Source organism: Bufo bufo, chromosome 8 (assembly GCF_905171765.1).
Source record: "Bufo bufo chromosome 8, aBufBuf1.1, whole genome shotgun sequence".
NCBI lineage: Eukaryota > Metazoa > Chordata > Amphibia > Anura > Bufonidae > Bufo > Bufo bufo.
In genome coordinates this window covers 130,287,970-130,304,887 of record NC_053396.1, presented here as the reverse complement: position 1 = coordinate 130,304,887, position 16,918 = coordinate 130,287,970, and the positions used below count along the sequence as shown (strand labels likewise).

Genomic DNA, 16,918 nt, shown 5'->3' with positions numbered 1-16,918 from the left:
TCTCCACAGGTCCTATACAGTAAAAGAGTCAGACGGAGATGCCCAGCATCGCGAGCAAGTGGATTAAGGTGAGTTAAATGATTTTTTATTTTTTTTAACCCCCTCCAGCCCTGTTTTACTTAGCATTCTGTATTCAGAATGCTATTATTTTCCCTTATAACCATGTTATAAAGGGAAAATAATACTATTTACAGAACACCGATCCCAAGCCCGAACTTCTGTGAAGAAGTTCGGGTTTGGGTACCAAACACGCGCGATTTTTCTCACGCGAGTGCAAAACGCATTACAATGTTTTGCACTCGCGCGGAAAAATCGCGGGTGTTCCCGCAACGCACCCGCACATTTTTCCGCAACGCCCGTGTGAAAGAGGCCTAACAATTTCAAAATTTCACTTTTTTGGCAGATTTTCCAGTTACAAAGCAAGGGTTAACAGCCAAACCAAACTCAATATTTATGGCCCTGATTCTGTAGTTTACAGAAACACCCCATACAGGGCTCCAGATGGCGACCAAAATGGTCGCCAATGCGACTTAGAATTGCAAAATGGCGACAAGACTTTGTAGTCTTGTCGCCATTTGCGCCTAGAGCCTCCGCTGCTCTGCCGCTTTAAGAACAACGGCATTTCATACAGCAGGCAGGCGGCAATCCAATAACAGAGCTCCGCACAGTATAGAGCTCTGTTATTAGAGAGGAGGCTGCTGATTGGTCAGTATCAGTGTGCTGCTGTACCATTGGATGCTCCTCTTACACCCCCATTCTCCCGCGCTGAACACAGCAGCAGCTTCAGAGTCATGAAGACAGGGAGCCGCTCCATAGAACAGAGGTTAGCTTGAGAAGCAGTCACCCCTGCGCTGCCGCTGATAAAGGCTAATCCTTATCGTCTTTACAACCCTGATAACACTCAGGGGGCCGCTGCTGGTGCTCCGTGTGAGCTCCCTGCCTGGGCTCACAAACATTCTTAATAAGGGAATAAAAGGGTTAATAGGAGCCGCTGGTCAAGACACTAAAAAGCCAGTGAACCATATCTCTTTCAATAGTCCTTGCTTAGTAGGAGGAGAGGTTATCTCCTGGAGGTTATCTCCTCCTCCTAAGACTTTTGAAAGAGATATGGTTCACTGGCTTTTTAGTGTCTTGACCAGCACGGGGCTCCTATTAACCCTTTACATACTTAACATTAGCAAGTGGTGAGATGACTGATGATCATCCTCACCACTTGCTAATGGCTGCTGCTGCCCAGTATTCCCCCCGCCTACCTACCTACCTAACTTTCTCTGCACATCTCCTATTTTATGCTAAAGTGGGGGGGGAACCTTTTCTGGTGTGAGCCTGATAAGTGTGATTGTGACCAGTTCCATCAGTTGGCACACGTGCAGCGGTATGAGGGAGCACTCTGCCATTTGTACAGCCTACGATGCGGAGATGCCACCACGCTGGGGAGGCTCAGGTGTGGCTGGCAGTGAAGGTGTTAAGGCTGCCGGTCGTTAAAGTAACGTTAGGCTGATATAAGGGGCAGCCGCGCAGCCCACCTGCTCCTTGCAGGACTCTGATCATGCACCCTCCCTATCCGCCCTTCCCAAACTATGGGCCCACTTACCGGCTACAGCCCCCCTACTACAAACCCAAGGGCCCCTACTGGAAGCCTCCCTACAAGGGGGCCCATGAAGTCTGCCCTTCTCTTTAACTGCCTGGATAACTACCGGATATGGGCTCAGCTGTAGGCCTTGCTCAGCCAGCTGGGGCCGGAGCTGGGGCTGAGCCGCTCTTACACCAAAGTAGTAGGGGTTCAGGTGAACCCCAGAGTGGACGCATCTGTTCAGTGTTCACTGGGGCCCCGTACGCTGAAGAGCCGCAAGGGATGGGCCCTACTGTGCCATGCCACACCTGGGCAGCATGCCGGACTGCGTAACGTCACCCCAGTCCGCTTTCCCCGCACTGTAGCCAGACAAGTCTTTTATTTTTTATTATAATTATATGTATTTTACATTTGGCGACAAAAAATTCATTTGGCTCCTAAATTTTTCAGATAAGGAGCCAATGGCTCCTTGAGATTTTTTTTTGTCTGGAGCCCTGCCATATGTGTCGTAAACTACTGTACGGGCACACTGCAGGGCGCAGAAGGAAAGGAATGCCATACGGTTTTTGGAAGGCAGATTTTGCTGGACTGTTTTTTTTTTGACACCATGTCCCATTTGAAGCTCCCCTGATGCACCCCTAGAGTAGAAACTCCAAAAAAATGGCCCCATTTTAGAAACTGCGGGATAGGGTGGCAGTATTGTTTGTACTAGTTTAGGGTACATATGATTTTTGGTTGCTCTATATTACACTTTTTGTGAGGCAAGATAACAAGAAATAGCTGTTTTGGCACACAGTTTTTATTTTTTGTTATCTACAACATTCATCTGACAGGTTAGATCATGTGATTTTTATAGACCAGGTTGTCACGGACGCGGCGATACCTAATATGTATACTTTTTTTTTTTATTTAGGCAAGTTTTACACAATAAAAGTTTTTTTTTTTTTTTTTTTTTTTTTTAACCACTTGCCATCTGGGCCATTTGCCCCCTTCCTGACCAGGCCTAATTTTGCAAAACTGACATCTCACTTTATGTGGTAATAACTTTGGAACGCCTTTACTTATCCAAGTCATTCAGAGATTGTTTTCTCGTGACACATTGTACTTCATGATAGTCATAAATTTGAGTCAAAATATTTCACCTTTATTTATGAAAAAATCCCAAATTTACCAAAAATTTTAAAAAATTCGCAATTTTCTAAATTTCAATTTCTCTGCTTTTAAAACAGAAAGTGATACCTCATAAAATATTTATTACTTAACATTCCCCATAGGTCTACTTTATGTTGGCAAAATTTTGGTAATGTCATTTTATTTTTTTAGGACGTTAGAAGGCTTAGAAGTTTAGAAGCAATTCTTCAAATTTTTAAAATTGCCAAAACCCACTTTTTAAGGACCAGTTCAGGTCTGAAGTCACTTTGTAGGGCCTACATAGTGGATACCCCCATAAATGACCCCATTGTAGAACCTACAGCCCTCAAGGTATTCAAAAAAGATTTTACAAACTTTGTTAACTCTTTAGGCGTTCCACAAGAATTAAAGGAAAATAAAGATCAAATTTTTAAATTTCACTTTTTTGGCAGATTTTCCATTTTAATAAATTTTTTTCTTTAACACATCGATGGTTAACAGCCAAACAAAACTCAATATTTATTACCCAGATTCTGCGGTTTACAGAAACACCCCACGTGGTCATAAACTGCTGTATGGGCACATGGCAGGGCACAGAAGAAAAGGAACTCCACATGGTTTTTAGATGCCATGTCCTATTTGAAGCCCCCTGATGCACCCTTACAGTAGAAACTCCCAAGAAGTGATCCCATTTTGGAAACTAGGGGATAAGGTGCCAGTTTAATTGCTACTATTTTTGGGTGCATATGATTTTTTGATCATTCATTATAACACTTTATGGGGCAAGGTGACCAAAAAATTAGTTTTAGCACATTTTCTATATTTATTTTTACAGCGTTCACCTGAGAGGTTCGGTCAAGTGACATTTTTATAGAGCAGATTGTTATGGACGTGGCGATACCTAATATGTATACTTTTTCTTATTTATTAAAGTTTTACACAATAATAGCTTTTTTGAAACCAAAAAATTATGTTTTAATGTGTCCATGTTCTGAGAGCTATAGTTTTTTTATTTTTTGAGAGATTTTCTTATGTAGGGGCTAATTTTTTGCGGGATGAGGTGACTTTTATTGGTACCATTTTGTGGGACATATGCGTTTTTGATCACTTGGTGTTGCACCTTTTGTGATGTAAGGTGACAAAAATTGCTTGTTTTGACATTTATTTTTATTTTTTTTACCCTGAGGGGTTAGGTCATGTGATATTTTTAGAGAGCTGTTTTTTACGGACGCGGCAATACCAAATATGTCCATTTTATTTCATCTATCTTTAAAAAAAAATTTTTGTTCCTTACTTGAGGAATTTTTTTTTTTACATGTGAAACCTTTTTTTAATTTTATTTTTTCAACCCTTTATTTTTTTATTTTTATTTTACACTTTTCGTCCCCCATAAGGTCATACAAGACCTCTGGGGGACATTTACTTCACTTTTTCTTTTTTCACTGTTGATTTCTCCTGTAACTGGGGCTGACATAGTAGCCCCAGTTACAGGAGAAGTAGACCCCCCAGAGAGGCTGTACAGCATAATTCTGCGCTGTACAGCCTCAGTGCAGGGCTGATCGAGGTCTCTGAAAGACCTCACACAGCTCCTGCACTCTCCGGTCACGGCGGTCACATGGGGACCCGATAGCACCGCCGACTACACAATAAAAAGCCGCAGGTCTGAATTGACCTGCGGTTTGCGGCGATCGCCGACACGGGGGGGGGGTTTGGGGGGACCCCCCGCGCATTTAGCCGTGGTGCCTGCTCAATGATTTGAGCAGGCACAGTGTTCCCATCACCGCCCGCCGGGACGGACTCGGGATCCATGCCATACCGGTACATCATGGGTCCCTAAGGGGTTAAAGGCTATGTATATATCTCTAACCTTATAAACACTCATTAAAGCTCAATTCTTATCTTACTGATAAGAATGTGGCTTAAAGAGGACCTTTCACCAGAAGAAAGCCTCTAAACTGACTATACAGAAGTGTAGAGCGGCGCCCAGGGATCCCGCTGCACTTACTGTTATCCCCGGGCGCCGCTCCGTTCTCCGGTTATAGCCTCCGGTATGTTTGTAGTTAGGCTCCACCCACTTGATCCTGCCATGGTCTTCTGCTATGCTGTAGCGCTGGCCAATCGCAGCGCTGAGCTCATAGCCTAAACTAGTCCGTTTAGAGGCTTTCTTCTGGTGAAAGGTCCTCTTTAAATAAGCATTTATGACCTTTTAGTAATTTAGAGATCAGGTTTATTAGATGACCAGCACAAAGTGAAAGAAAGAAATATGATTCACACAGCTAGAAACAGTTAACCCTTTGTAACAAACGCTTAATATTTTTAATAAAGACCAATTGAAAAAAAATTATATAGCCCAAAATGAGTCAAATGCAATCATAAAAAAAAAAATGCCCCCAAAAGGTGTACATAGCCCTTAACCTAACTTTTCTAGAAAAGCTACTCCAGATTTCCTATTCCATCCTCCTACTGGAGTGAAATTGTGACTCATTGTGACTCACTGCGACTTAAAAAAAAAAGTCTCAATCATAAATTTGGAGTGAAATGCATTAACATAGCTAACCACACCCACATTACAAAACTGGAGCGAGTGGTGCAAAAAGTCGCAAAAGCAACATTTTGGGGCCAGAATTTTATACTGAAGGCATGATAAATCAGGGCCGTTGCTCTTCAATCAACTACTGCAAGTAGCAAAGGAAAATGAAAAACATCAACCATATATCCGACAAGGGAACTTACTTGTAAGCCTAGGTTAAAATAATACTGTAGAACTTTTGTGTCTGAAAAGGGAAAAATGAGGAACAGTTAGCATTGCTTTTTACACAGACCAAAAAAGATAAACATTCTTTTACCTCTTGGTAGATCGTTGCCATTAGGGTCACAAGAATAAGGTGGTGGAGGTAGATGAATTGCACAGTCACCCATTTCTCCTGGTGGAACTGAAGAAAAAATAAATAAAAAATTAAAGTGTAAGTGCATATTTACAGTTGATGTGCTCTGCTGCTCCTATTACTTCTATACAGTTTGAAGGGGTCGTTCGAGTGTTTTTCTAATCAGTAGAGGTCCAGCTCTCGGCACCCCTGCCGGTCATATGTTTGAAGAGACCACGGTGCTCATGAAGTGCCAGTGATGTCACGTTCATTGGTCAAAGGCGCCTAGACACAGCTCAGTCCCATACACAGCTGCTTATAGGAGCGTCACAGCCTCTTTAAAACAGCTGATCGACAGGGTGTTGGATCATTTATCCAGAGGATAGGTCACCAGGAACATTTGAAAAACCCCTTTAAATGACATGGCAGCATGCATTCTCCGGTGTCACTTCATTCAAACTACTCCTTACCACAGTTAAATGATTGGGGGGGACCTCCCATTCTAGTCATCAGTTGGGGCCATAACTCCATCAATCATCTCCATCAATCATCACCATAGCTTTGCAGCTAAAAGTTAGACTTTTGTGACTCACCATAAAATCCCTTTCTAGACTCGTTAATTGGGGGACACAGCAAAGACCGTGGGTATAGCTGCTACTACTATACCCCTCCTGCAGGTACTGAGCTAATCAGTTTGTACAGAAGCAGTAGGAGAAAGAACATGAGTAATGAGGAAAATGAACCTATGTAACTAACATATCTGAACCAAAGAAAGATAACCATGCGCAGTGTGACATGCAGATAACAGAAAATATTCAAGAGGGGCGAGTGCTGTGTTGCCCAAAGAATGAGACGAGAAAATTAGATTTTTTTAAAACTTACCAGTAAAATCTTTCTCGCTCTTCATTGGGGGATACAGGAACCGTGGGTATAGCCATGTCCTCTAGTAGGCGTTGACACTAGTAAAAGCTTTTAGCTCCTACCCTGGCAGCTATACCCCCCTCCAGCCTGGAGAGAGAGCTTCAGTTTGTGCACAAGCAGTAGGAGAATCAAGCCAAAGAAAAAAACATGGAACACCAACCATGCCAAAAGACCCAACAGGGTTCTAACCAGCAACTGCCACAACTGTGGTCGAACAATACTGGGTGGGTGCTGTGTCCCCCAATGAAGAGCGAGAAAGATTTTACTGCTAAGTTTTAAAAAAAAACTCATTTTCTCGCCCATATTCAATGGGTGACACAGGAACCGTGGGGCGTACAAAAGCAGTCCACAGGGAGGAAATAAAAAACACAGACCTATGGAAGCAAGCGTCCCGGCAGGCATCCAAGAAACTGCCGCCTGCAAGACCATGCGGTCCAAGGCAGAGTCTGCCGATGCATAAGTATGCACCTGGTAAAATTTTGTGAATGTGTGTAAGGAGGACCAAGTAGCCGCCTTACACAACTGTGCAGCCGAAGCGCGATTCCTCCGAGCCCAAGATGCGCCCACCGCTCTGGTGGAGTGAGCCGTGACACCCAAGGGTAGAACCCTGCCCCGGGCCCGGTAAGCCTCTGCAATTGCAGCCAGAATCCAACGTGCAACTGCCACCTTGGAGCCCGCCAATCCCTTGCGAGGACCCTCCGGAATGACAAAAAGGGAGTCCGTACGGCGGAAGAGCTCTGACAACATCCAAATGGTGTAACTCCTTTTCCTTAGGGTGTGAAGGAGAGGGACACAGTGAGGGAAGGACAATTTCCTCGTTGATATGGAAGTCAGTGACCACCTTCGGAAGAAAAGAAGGAACAGGCCGGAGAACCTCTTTATCCTTATGAATAACCAGGAAGGGTTCTCTGCAAGAGAGCGCCGCCAACTCAGACACCCGTCGGATGGATGTGATAGCTACAAGGAAAACCATCTTCCAGGACAGGAGTCGGAGAGAAATCTCCCGCAAGGGCTCAAAGAGGGAAGCCTGGAGTGCTGAGGGGACTAAATTCAGATCCCAAGGCGATAAAGGAGGAAGGTACGGAGGAACCGTATGTGCCACTCCCTGAAGAAAAGTCCTTACTGGCCCCAGGGGGGCCAGAGGGCGCTGAAAAAGGATGGAAAGCGCCGACACCTGACCCTTCAAAGAACTAAGGGCAAGACCAAGGTCCAACCCTGATTGAAGAAAGGACAGTACAGTGGGGAGAGAAAAACTTAGTGGAGGAATGTTTTGGCTTTCACAGAAACCCAGGAAGGACCTCCAGGTCCTGTAATAGATCCTGGACGATGCAGGCTTCCTGGCCTGAATCATAAATGCAGACGACATCCGCCAAAAAACCTCTTCGCATTAGAATGGCGGTTTCAATGGCCACGCCGTCAAAGAGACCTTAAATACTGATGGAAGACCGGTCCCTGCGAAAAAAGGTAGTCTGAGTGGTAGTGACTAAGGGAAGTCTCCTAGAAGGAGAAAGGTCAGCGTACCACGCGCGACAGGGCAAAGAGGATCGCCGGAATGCCCTCCATCCTGATTTTCCGTAGAACCCTGGGTAGGAGGGGGAAGGGAACACATAAAGGAGGGAGAACCCCTGCCAAGAGGAGATCAGGGCATCCACGCCACAAGCTTCTGGATCTCTTGCTTGGGAGAGGAAGGTGGGAAGCTTCTGATTGAGTCTTGAGGCCATCAAGTCCACGTCGGGGCAACCCCAACGCAGACAGATCGCCTAGAATACCTCCGGGTGAAGGGACCACTCGCCTGGATCTATTGTCGCCCTGCTGAGGAAGTCCGCAGTCCAGTTCTCCACACCCGGGGGGTAGATTGCTGAAATTGCCAGTACGTGGGCCTCCGTCCACCGTAATATCTTGGCAGATTCCTGCATCACGTTGAAACTGCGTGTTCCCCCTGGTGGTTGGTGAGGATGTCATCCAGAAAAGGCATAAGAAAGATGCCTCTGGAACAGAGCAGGGCGAGAAGAGGGGACAATTTTTGTGAATACCCAAGGCGCAGAAGGCTAGGAGCAGGCATCACTTATCTGTCCTGCCGCCATTTTCACCCTTCCTCTTCTCCAGCAGGATCACCCCTTCAGCTACTGGCACTCTAGTGGCAGGACGCTGGAAGAGGGACTTGGATGGGTGACCCTTCTGCTGGCAGGATGCAGCGGAGCAAGGCTGCATTGGAGCAAGGTTGCATTGGTCCACCTTGTCTTCTTGTGAGGGAGGAGGCAGCGTGGCGGGCCAACGTTGGCATGCTCCCCCAGGAGAACAGGGAGGCTAGGCAACCACTGTTCCCCACCTGAAAAAGAAGGAAAAAATAAAAAAATAAAATAAAAAATCTTCAGGAGCTACCCTGCAGAGCAGGGAGGTCTTGCCTCCTATAGACACTAGAAAAAACTGAAGCTCTCTCTCCAGGGCGGAGGGGGTATAGCTGCCAGGGGAGGAGCTAATCGCTTTTACTAGTGTCAGAGCCTCCTAGAGGACATAGCTATACCCACGGTTCCCGTGTCCCCTAATGAATATGGGCGAGAAAGGGATTTTACAGCAAGTAATAAAAACCCAATTATCCAGTGCGTGTCATTGGGGGACACAGCAAAGACCTTGGAAAGTTCTAGAGCAGTCCCTAGGGTGGGAAAACAAATAACTTGAGTAGCATGAGTTCTGTCAATGCCCCGCAGCTTGCAGCACCCTGTGACCAAGAGCCCCATTGGAGGATGCACCCTAGAGAACTTTGTGAAAATTTGTAGCGAGGACCACGTAGCTGCCCTGCAGACTTACAAAAGGGAGGTCTTGTGCTGTGCCACCCAAGAGGCGCCAACCGCTCTCACGCAATGGGCGGCGCCCTACCCTTTGAACAATAAGCCTTGCTGACAGACATCCTGATCCAGTGACTGATAGCCGCAGGAGGGGACGGGCCTGCTGGGGACAGTGGTGCCGCAGCATAGTGCAGGAGGGACCAGGCCTGCTGGGGACAGTGGTGCCACAGCATAGTTGCAGCAGGGACCGGGCTTTCTGGGATCAGTAGTGCTAGCAGTGAAGCGGCAGAGGTGGGCGCAGGGGGTGGGGTTGGTATTGCTCCCATACTCACCCGATTCACGTTCCCTGAAGAACGAAGCCCTGTCTGGCCTAGGTTCCAGTGGAGTCCTTCAGCCTCCTAAGTCGCTCCCTTTGGTGAGAGCACAGTGCCAAAGGTAGAGAATGCCCAAGGCTGGTGGGCAATGGAGGATTTGGTGGTCCTCCACACCACCCTTTTTTCTGGCTACTGGGGAGGTTAGGGGGCATCCTGCTGTGCTGCCAGGTGGGTAATCTAGGGATAATTTCACCCTGGCCCCAAGTGTGTATAAAAGCAAGACCTGCAGAGTAGATGTCTACCTCCTACGAAAACTAAGTTAAAAATGTTTAGCTCAGTGCTTGCGGGAGAGGTATAGCTGGTGGGAGGAGTTTACACTTTTTGCTTAGTGTCCGCCTTCTAGTGGCAGCAGCTATGCCCAAGGTCTTTGCTGTGTTCCCCAATGACAAGGATGAGAAATACACCCATCAACCTAGTCCTGCTTCCAACCTCAGAAGTGGAAGGAATTATATCCAGTATTATTACTCTGTGGGTTATGTGATGTCAAGCTGATCTTAATTTAACTGATGTATTGTATCCTTGGAAAGAAAAGGGGGGAGACTGGTGATGCCAATGCATTTAGCTCACAGAGGATTGTCTAGACTGGATACAAGTGTGTAGAACAAGAGTTCTGCTTTTTTTTTGGCCTCTAGATGTAACAGATTTTTTATTTTATTTTTTTCCTTTTTCAGATAAAAAGCATTAGAAAGGTTTCTTATTTTCCTCTGAGAGGTCATCTCCCACTTCTGGCATAAAATGTTATTCACATATATGACTGAGAAATGTACACTGATGCCACTTTTCTACTACCATTGTTATTCCCAATTATGATCATCTGTGTTATGAGGCTTTATGTTATTTTATTTCCACAAATACCTCTAAGTAATACAAGAGTGCCACCCAGTGTTCCTGTACACTAACAGCCAGTTTTTATCCACTTAGTAAGGCGCAAGCAACAAAAGGTAAAAGAAAATGTCTACCTGGCCGTCCAGTGGGAGGTGGCGATACTACCATTGGTTGCACAGCAGTCTGTGGAAGGACATTGGAGGTACCAGTGGATGGTTCACCCACAGGTGAACTTGTAGAGATCACTGTTGCTGGTGCAGAATTCACACAAGAGGTAGATATAACAGATGCTACCTGAAATGAAGTGCAAGCTGCATATAAAATGTATATACACTAGCACGGCATCACTATTCAGATACTATAACTGCTAAAGTCTGTAACTGATGTAGGAAGTTCTTGTGCCTGTTGGTATAGCATGACGAAAGCACTGAGATGAAAGCTCCTGGAAAGATCACTAGAACTTTATTGGGGTCAGCCGGTTTCCCTTTGGGAGTCTAACATTTTACCGGACAAAATAATGAAGCACTATTTAAGGAATTCACAACAAAATACTGTAAAGGAGCCTAACACAGATGTGAACTCAGCCTAAGCTGTATACAGGCCAGTGACCGTCCAGTTCAAGGGGAGAAAAATAAATAAATCACATTACCTGGAGAACAAACTGAACACTTATCCACTGTCCTCCTTTTTTGTCTTTTTTAGATATAGATCCAACAATTTATGGGCTCCTCTTCTGCCATTCAAGATGCCCACTCTGCATCAGCTGCCCAAGACACTTTTTGCTGCCCTTGGATTGACCAGCACGGTTTACATGAACAGTGCTGGTCGATCCAAGAGCAGGGTTGGACAAGTCGGTAGTGTCTGTATGCACAGCGAGTCTAAGAAGTGGAGTGGCCACCGTGGATAGCAGAAAGGTAGGAAAATTTTAATTTTGTACACACTTTGATTATTGAATGCCTGATTTCACTGTAGGTCATATGTATTATAAAATTTTAGGTTGAGTACTTCTATTTTTGTATTTTAACCTCTTACCAAAGTCAATGTACTATTAAATTCAACCTGCACATTGACAAAATGAACCTGGGGCATGCTCCTGTCCACACACTTTTTTCCAACTGACGTGTTCCAGAAATCTTGTGTAAAAACTACCCCACTGTAGGTAGTTAAAAAAAAGGTATATTTGCTAATAATGTAGATGGCATAAAGTTGCTCCAGATTTCTCACAGTTGCCCAGGCTGGATGATAAATGTGGTGCACTTTTGTATAATTATACAAAACTATTGGCTGCCTTACTTTGAGACAGGGTTTTAAGCCAAAATTATGGAGCAACTTAGTCGCAAAAAGTCACATCCTAGACCACTCCACATCATCATGAAGCCAGGTCCTCCTTTCTTGTTAAGGCCCCTTTCGACTAGGCACAGAGACTCTAAATCTAGACGCGCCAAACTGCACCTCTTTTTGGCATAATTTTACGCCAAAATCTAGGTGCACTCGCAAGTAAATTTAGGCCAATTATAAGGAAGAAAATGTTTTGATGATCACCACAGCTTTATAGAATATGTATTAGCATCATCCTTCATTTAGCTCCAAGACAGTAATAGTTTTATGAAAGAAGAAAACCAATTTCACCTGTTCCGTGAACTTATAAGAAACATCATCTTGAGTAGGCACAGCACGCGAGACTTCATCCTGCAGAGACTGCAATAGTTTCATGAACTGATATTAGCAAACGGGAAAAACAGCATATATATCAAAGTGGTATAAAGTTAACTACATATATTCAAGTGTGAAGACGGCTGAGATGGTAAGAACAAAAATAAATAAAAAAACACAAAGATGTCAAAACCAGAGACATTTTCAAATTAAACAAGTCTTCTATAACATCACCAATACCAACAAAACACACAGAATAAAAGCCTGATATAATTGAGCACCATTTTTATTTCAGAGGACTAGCAGATTCTCTGGAGGTCCTACAATAAAAGGCAATTTCTTGGGGGGGTCAACTCTTGGCACCACTGGCGATCAGCTGTCATATTAATCAGTCACATTGCCTTTCGGCAGCCTAGTCCCATTCAAGTGCTAAACAATGTACCCGATATACCACAGTCCCTTCAAACAACTGTCAGACCCCCATCATTCTGATATTAATGGTCTATCCTAAGGCTAGGTCATCAATACTTAAAACTAAAATGTTTTTTGCAGTGATCTTGCAATAATGATGATGCCACATGTCAATACTCCCTGAACTTTCCATTACTGCAGAGTAATTATACACCATTATAAGCTATAGAAACCTTTGAAATGCAAATAACCACTTTTAATGCAACCTTGTAAATCAAGGCAACTACTAGGTTTCAGGCTGCAATCATTCTTTCATTAATTTTCAAATCCCTGCAGGATAAGCAGTTTGCAACCTGCTCATAGTTGCATATGTTTCTTATGTGGAGGTGTCCCTCCCAGTAATTCATGCTGAATGTGAGGTCTGTGTGTCCAGGATGCTGCTGCTATCACTGCCTCATGTATCAGCACAGTTTGATTTGTGTACTACTTGTCCTTCTACTGCTGTTGAGGGATCTCTTGTACTTGTGCAGAGTCACTGATGTTGAAGAATGTGTGATTCCAACCCCAGGCTGTGGGTCTCTCCTCTCTCTACCCAGTCTATGTGATTGTGGGAATGCACAGCTTCCCTGCAATGTCAAAGGTGTAGTCACATGATGTGGGCGTGCTGCAGTTTTTAGCACCAAACCAGTTTCAATCTGCAGTAAAAACACGAAGATTTTGCCATGTGGTTTTCAGCTGTGCTACAATAACTGCTCCAAGACCATACAAAGTATAATTACATCCTAATACAGAAAAGGGATAGTGAAATGGAGACAGTCCTCAAAAGAAAAAAAAGATTTGGGCCACATCTGGCACGTGACACAAACTAGATGCTATACTGTTTAAGCACAGTTTTGTAACAGAAAATATTAACATGGATAAATTGACAGTTTTGCAAAGAAACATCCAATACAATTTTAAATGTCATGCCAGAAAGGTCTGCAAATGGAATGTCCATCAATTCTATATAAGAATATGAAGCAAGTGAGCACCAACAACAGTTACAATTTGGTGCAAGGAATGGTTAAAGAAGGATTTAATATAAAAAAATAAATATAAATATATACACTGCTCAAAAAAAAAAAAGGGAACACTTAAACAACACAATGTAACTCCAAGTCAATCACACTTCTGTGAAATCAAACTGTCCACTTAGGAAGCAACACTGAGTGACAATCAATTTCACATGCTGTTGTGCAAATGGGATAGACAACAGGTGGAAATTATAGGCAATTAGCAAGACCCCCCCAATAAAGGAGTGGTTCTGCAGGTGGTAACCACAGACCACTTCTCAGTTCCTATGCTTCCTGGCTGATGTTTTGGTCACTTTTGAATGCTGGCGGTGCTTTCACTCTAGTGGTAGCATGAGACTGAGTCTACAACCCACACAAGTGGCTCAGGTAGTGCAGCTTATCCAGGATGGCACATCAATGCGAGCTGTGGCAAGAAGGTTTGCTGTGTCTGTCAGCATGGTGTCCAGAGCATATGAAGGCGCTACCAGGAGACAGGCCAGTAGACATGGAGGAGGCCGCAGGAGGGCAACAACCCAGCAGCAGGACCGCTACCTCCGCCTTTGTGCAAGGAGGAACAGGAGGAGCACTGCCAGAGCCCTACAAAATGACCTCCAGCAGGCCACAAATGTGCATGTGTCTGCTCAAACGGTCAGAAACAGACTCCATGAGGGTGATATGAGGGCCCGACGTCCACAGGTGGGGGTTGTGCTTACAGCCCAACACCGTGCAGGACGTTTGGCAAATTCGCTACTGGCGCCCTGTGCTCTTCACAGATGAAAGCAGGTTCACACTGAGCACATGTGACAGACGTGACAGTCTGGAGACGCCGCGGAGAACGTTCTGCTGCCTGAAACATCCTCCAGCATGACCGGTTTGGCATTGGGTAAGTAATGGTGTGGGGTGGCATTTTTTTGGAGGGCCGCACAGCCCTCCATGTGCTCGCCAGAGGTAGCCTGACTGCCATTAGGTACCGAGATGAGATCCTCAGACCCCTTGTGAGACCATATGCTGGTGCGGTTGGCCCTGGGTTCCTCCTAATGCAAGACAATGCTAGACCTCATGTGGCTGGAGTGTGTCAGCAGTTCCTGCAAGACGAAGGCATTGATGCTATGGACTGGCCCGCCCGTTCCCCAGACCTGAATCCAATTGAGCACATCTGGGACATCATGTCTCGCTCTATCCACCAACGTCACGTTGCACCACAGACTGTCCAGGAGTTGGCAGATGCTTTAGTCCAGGTCTGGGAGGAGATCCCTCAGGAGACTGTCCGCCACCTCATCAGGAGCATGCACAGGCGTTGTAGGGAGGTCATACAGGCACGTGGAGGCCACACACCCTACTGAGCCTCATTTTGACTTGTTTTAAGGACATTACATCAAAGTTGGATCAGCCTGTAGTGTGTTTTTCCACTTTAATTTTGAGTGTGACTCCAAATCTAGACCTCCATGGGCTGAAAAATTTGATTTCCATTTTTAATTTGTGTGTTATTTTGTTGTCAGCACATTCAACTATGTAAAGAACAAAGTATTTCAGAATAATATTTAATAAACTCAGATCTAGGATGTGTTATTTTTGTGTTCCCTTTATTTTTTTGAGCAGTGTACAAGAACTCCCATAATTTAGAAAACAAAGAATTAAGGTTCAAAGAGCCTCAAACTTTGCTATAAATGAGGTGCAAATCAATAAATGATAATGTGCATATGAGCACAAACCATAAAGGAGTAAACATATAATTACCATATTCTGAGTGGACTCTGTTGTACTATACAAAGACGTATTCTCAAATGCACCATCTGGGGACAAACGGAGATCAAGAAAAAGTGAACAGTAATGCAAGCTAATTCAAATAAGAGTACTTTCACACCAGCGTTTTTGCTGGATCCGTCAGGGTTCAGCAAAAAGGTTTCCGTCATGATAATACAACCGGCTGCATCAGTTATGAACGGATTCGGTTGATTTATCTTTAAAATACCCTTGATGGATCAGTCATGAACACCATTGTAAGTCAATGGGGGGCAGATCAGTTTTTCTATTATGTCTGAGAAAACGACATTTGAGTCATGACGGGTCCATCTCACTCCGCACCACATTGCGGACAGAAAAACGCTGACAATGAACGGGGGGACAAAATAGAAGCGTCCCCCACCATTGAGATCCTACGACTGATCTCAATAGCAGAAAGGGAAAGCGCAAGTGTGAAAGCCTAAAACAGGTTTACACATTACAGTGCATTGCAGCAACTAGCCAGTTTATATATGCTGTATATTCCTATAGACCCAAACTTTTACAAAAATGATGCATGTATATAGTTTCCATTTACTTCGCTTGTGAAAGTAGCAAGACCAGTATGGATCCTGTTTTTAGGCCCACACACATCATGGTCATCCCACAGGCCACATGATCCAGCTCATGCACAGTTCACAGATGAAGCAGAGTCCAGAAGGACCCTGCTGCACTGGAGTAGGCCTGCGGGACAACAAAACAAACCAGGTGGGGGACCACCAGGTGTGACTTGTGAAGAGCAGCTATTTATACACTGCCTCCTTTCAGGTCATCTGAATTTAGTGGCTCAAGTTCTTCTCCTGCATTAGGTCACTTTCACAGTAATTTGGGGACTGCAAATCACAGAAGACGTGCAAGTATTTAAATTATACTCTTGCTGTGTTGTGTCACTGGTGTTGGCACAAAATACTAATGCACAATACGTGTGAAAATAATTGACCTTAACATAGATCTCCAATTATAGAAAGCACCACTGTGAACATCCTTAATAACAGGTTGGTGGCATTTTGGGGGCCTACTTATTACAGGTTTCCTTTAACTTGGTAAAACCAAGTTAATAACTCTGCACTCCGATACATAAAGAATAGAGCAGCCCTTGTTGTGTGCTTTATTTATTCAGGGGAAACCGACTCCCTGTGGATAAGCAGAAAGTTATTAACTTAGCACACCACCTTTAACCCTTTCACTACCAAGCCACTTTTCATCTTAAATCCCAGGCCGATTTTTGCAAATCTGACATGCGTCAATTTATGTGGTAATAACTTTGAAACATTTTTACTTATCCAAGCCATTCTGAGATAGTTTTCTTGTGAATCATTGTACTTCATGACAGGGATAAATTTGAGCCAATATATTTCACCTTTAATTAACAAATAATCCAAAATTTACCAAAAATTTTGAAAAATTCACAATTTTCTAAATTTGAATTTCTCTACTTTTAAGGCCCCTTGCACATGAACGTATTTTCTTTCCATGTCCATTCAGTTTTTTTACGGATCCATTTCAATGGGTCTGCAAAAAAAAAAACACACAAGGTACATGCATT

The 16,918-nt window shown here is 44.3% G+C and overlaps 1 protein-coding gene across 1 annotated transcript in view; it reads right to left on the bottom strand.

The window, feature by feature from the left end:
• LOC120977577 (putative bifunctional UDP-N-acetylglucosamine transferase and deubiquitinase ALG13) overlaps positions 1-16,918 on the bottom strand; it is a 104,606-nt gene that overhangs the window by 19,735 nt on the left and 67,953 nt on the right. The window contains exons 19-23 of the mRNA XM_040405575.1: positions 15,328-15,383; positions 12,104-12,172; positions 10,609-10,768; positions 5,551-5,637; positions 5,438-5,478 (exon numbers count right to left, since the gene is read on the bottom strand). Coding sequence (XP_040261509.1) covers positions 5,438-5,478; positions 5,551-5,637; positions 10,609-10,768; positions 12,104-12,172; positions 15,328-15,383 — 413 coding nt within the window. The remainder of the gene's footprint in view (positions 1-5,437; positions 5,479-5,550; positions 5,638-10,608; positions 10,769-12,103; positions 12,173-15,327; positions 15,384-16,918) is intronic.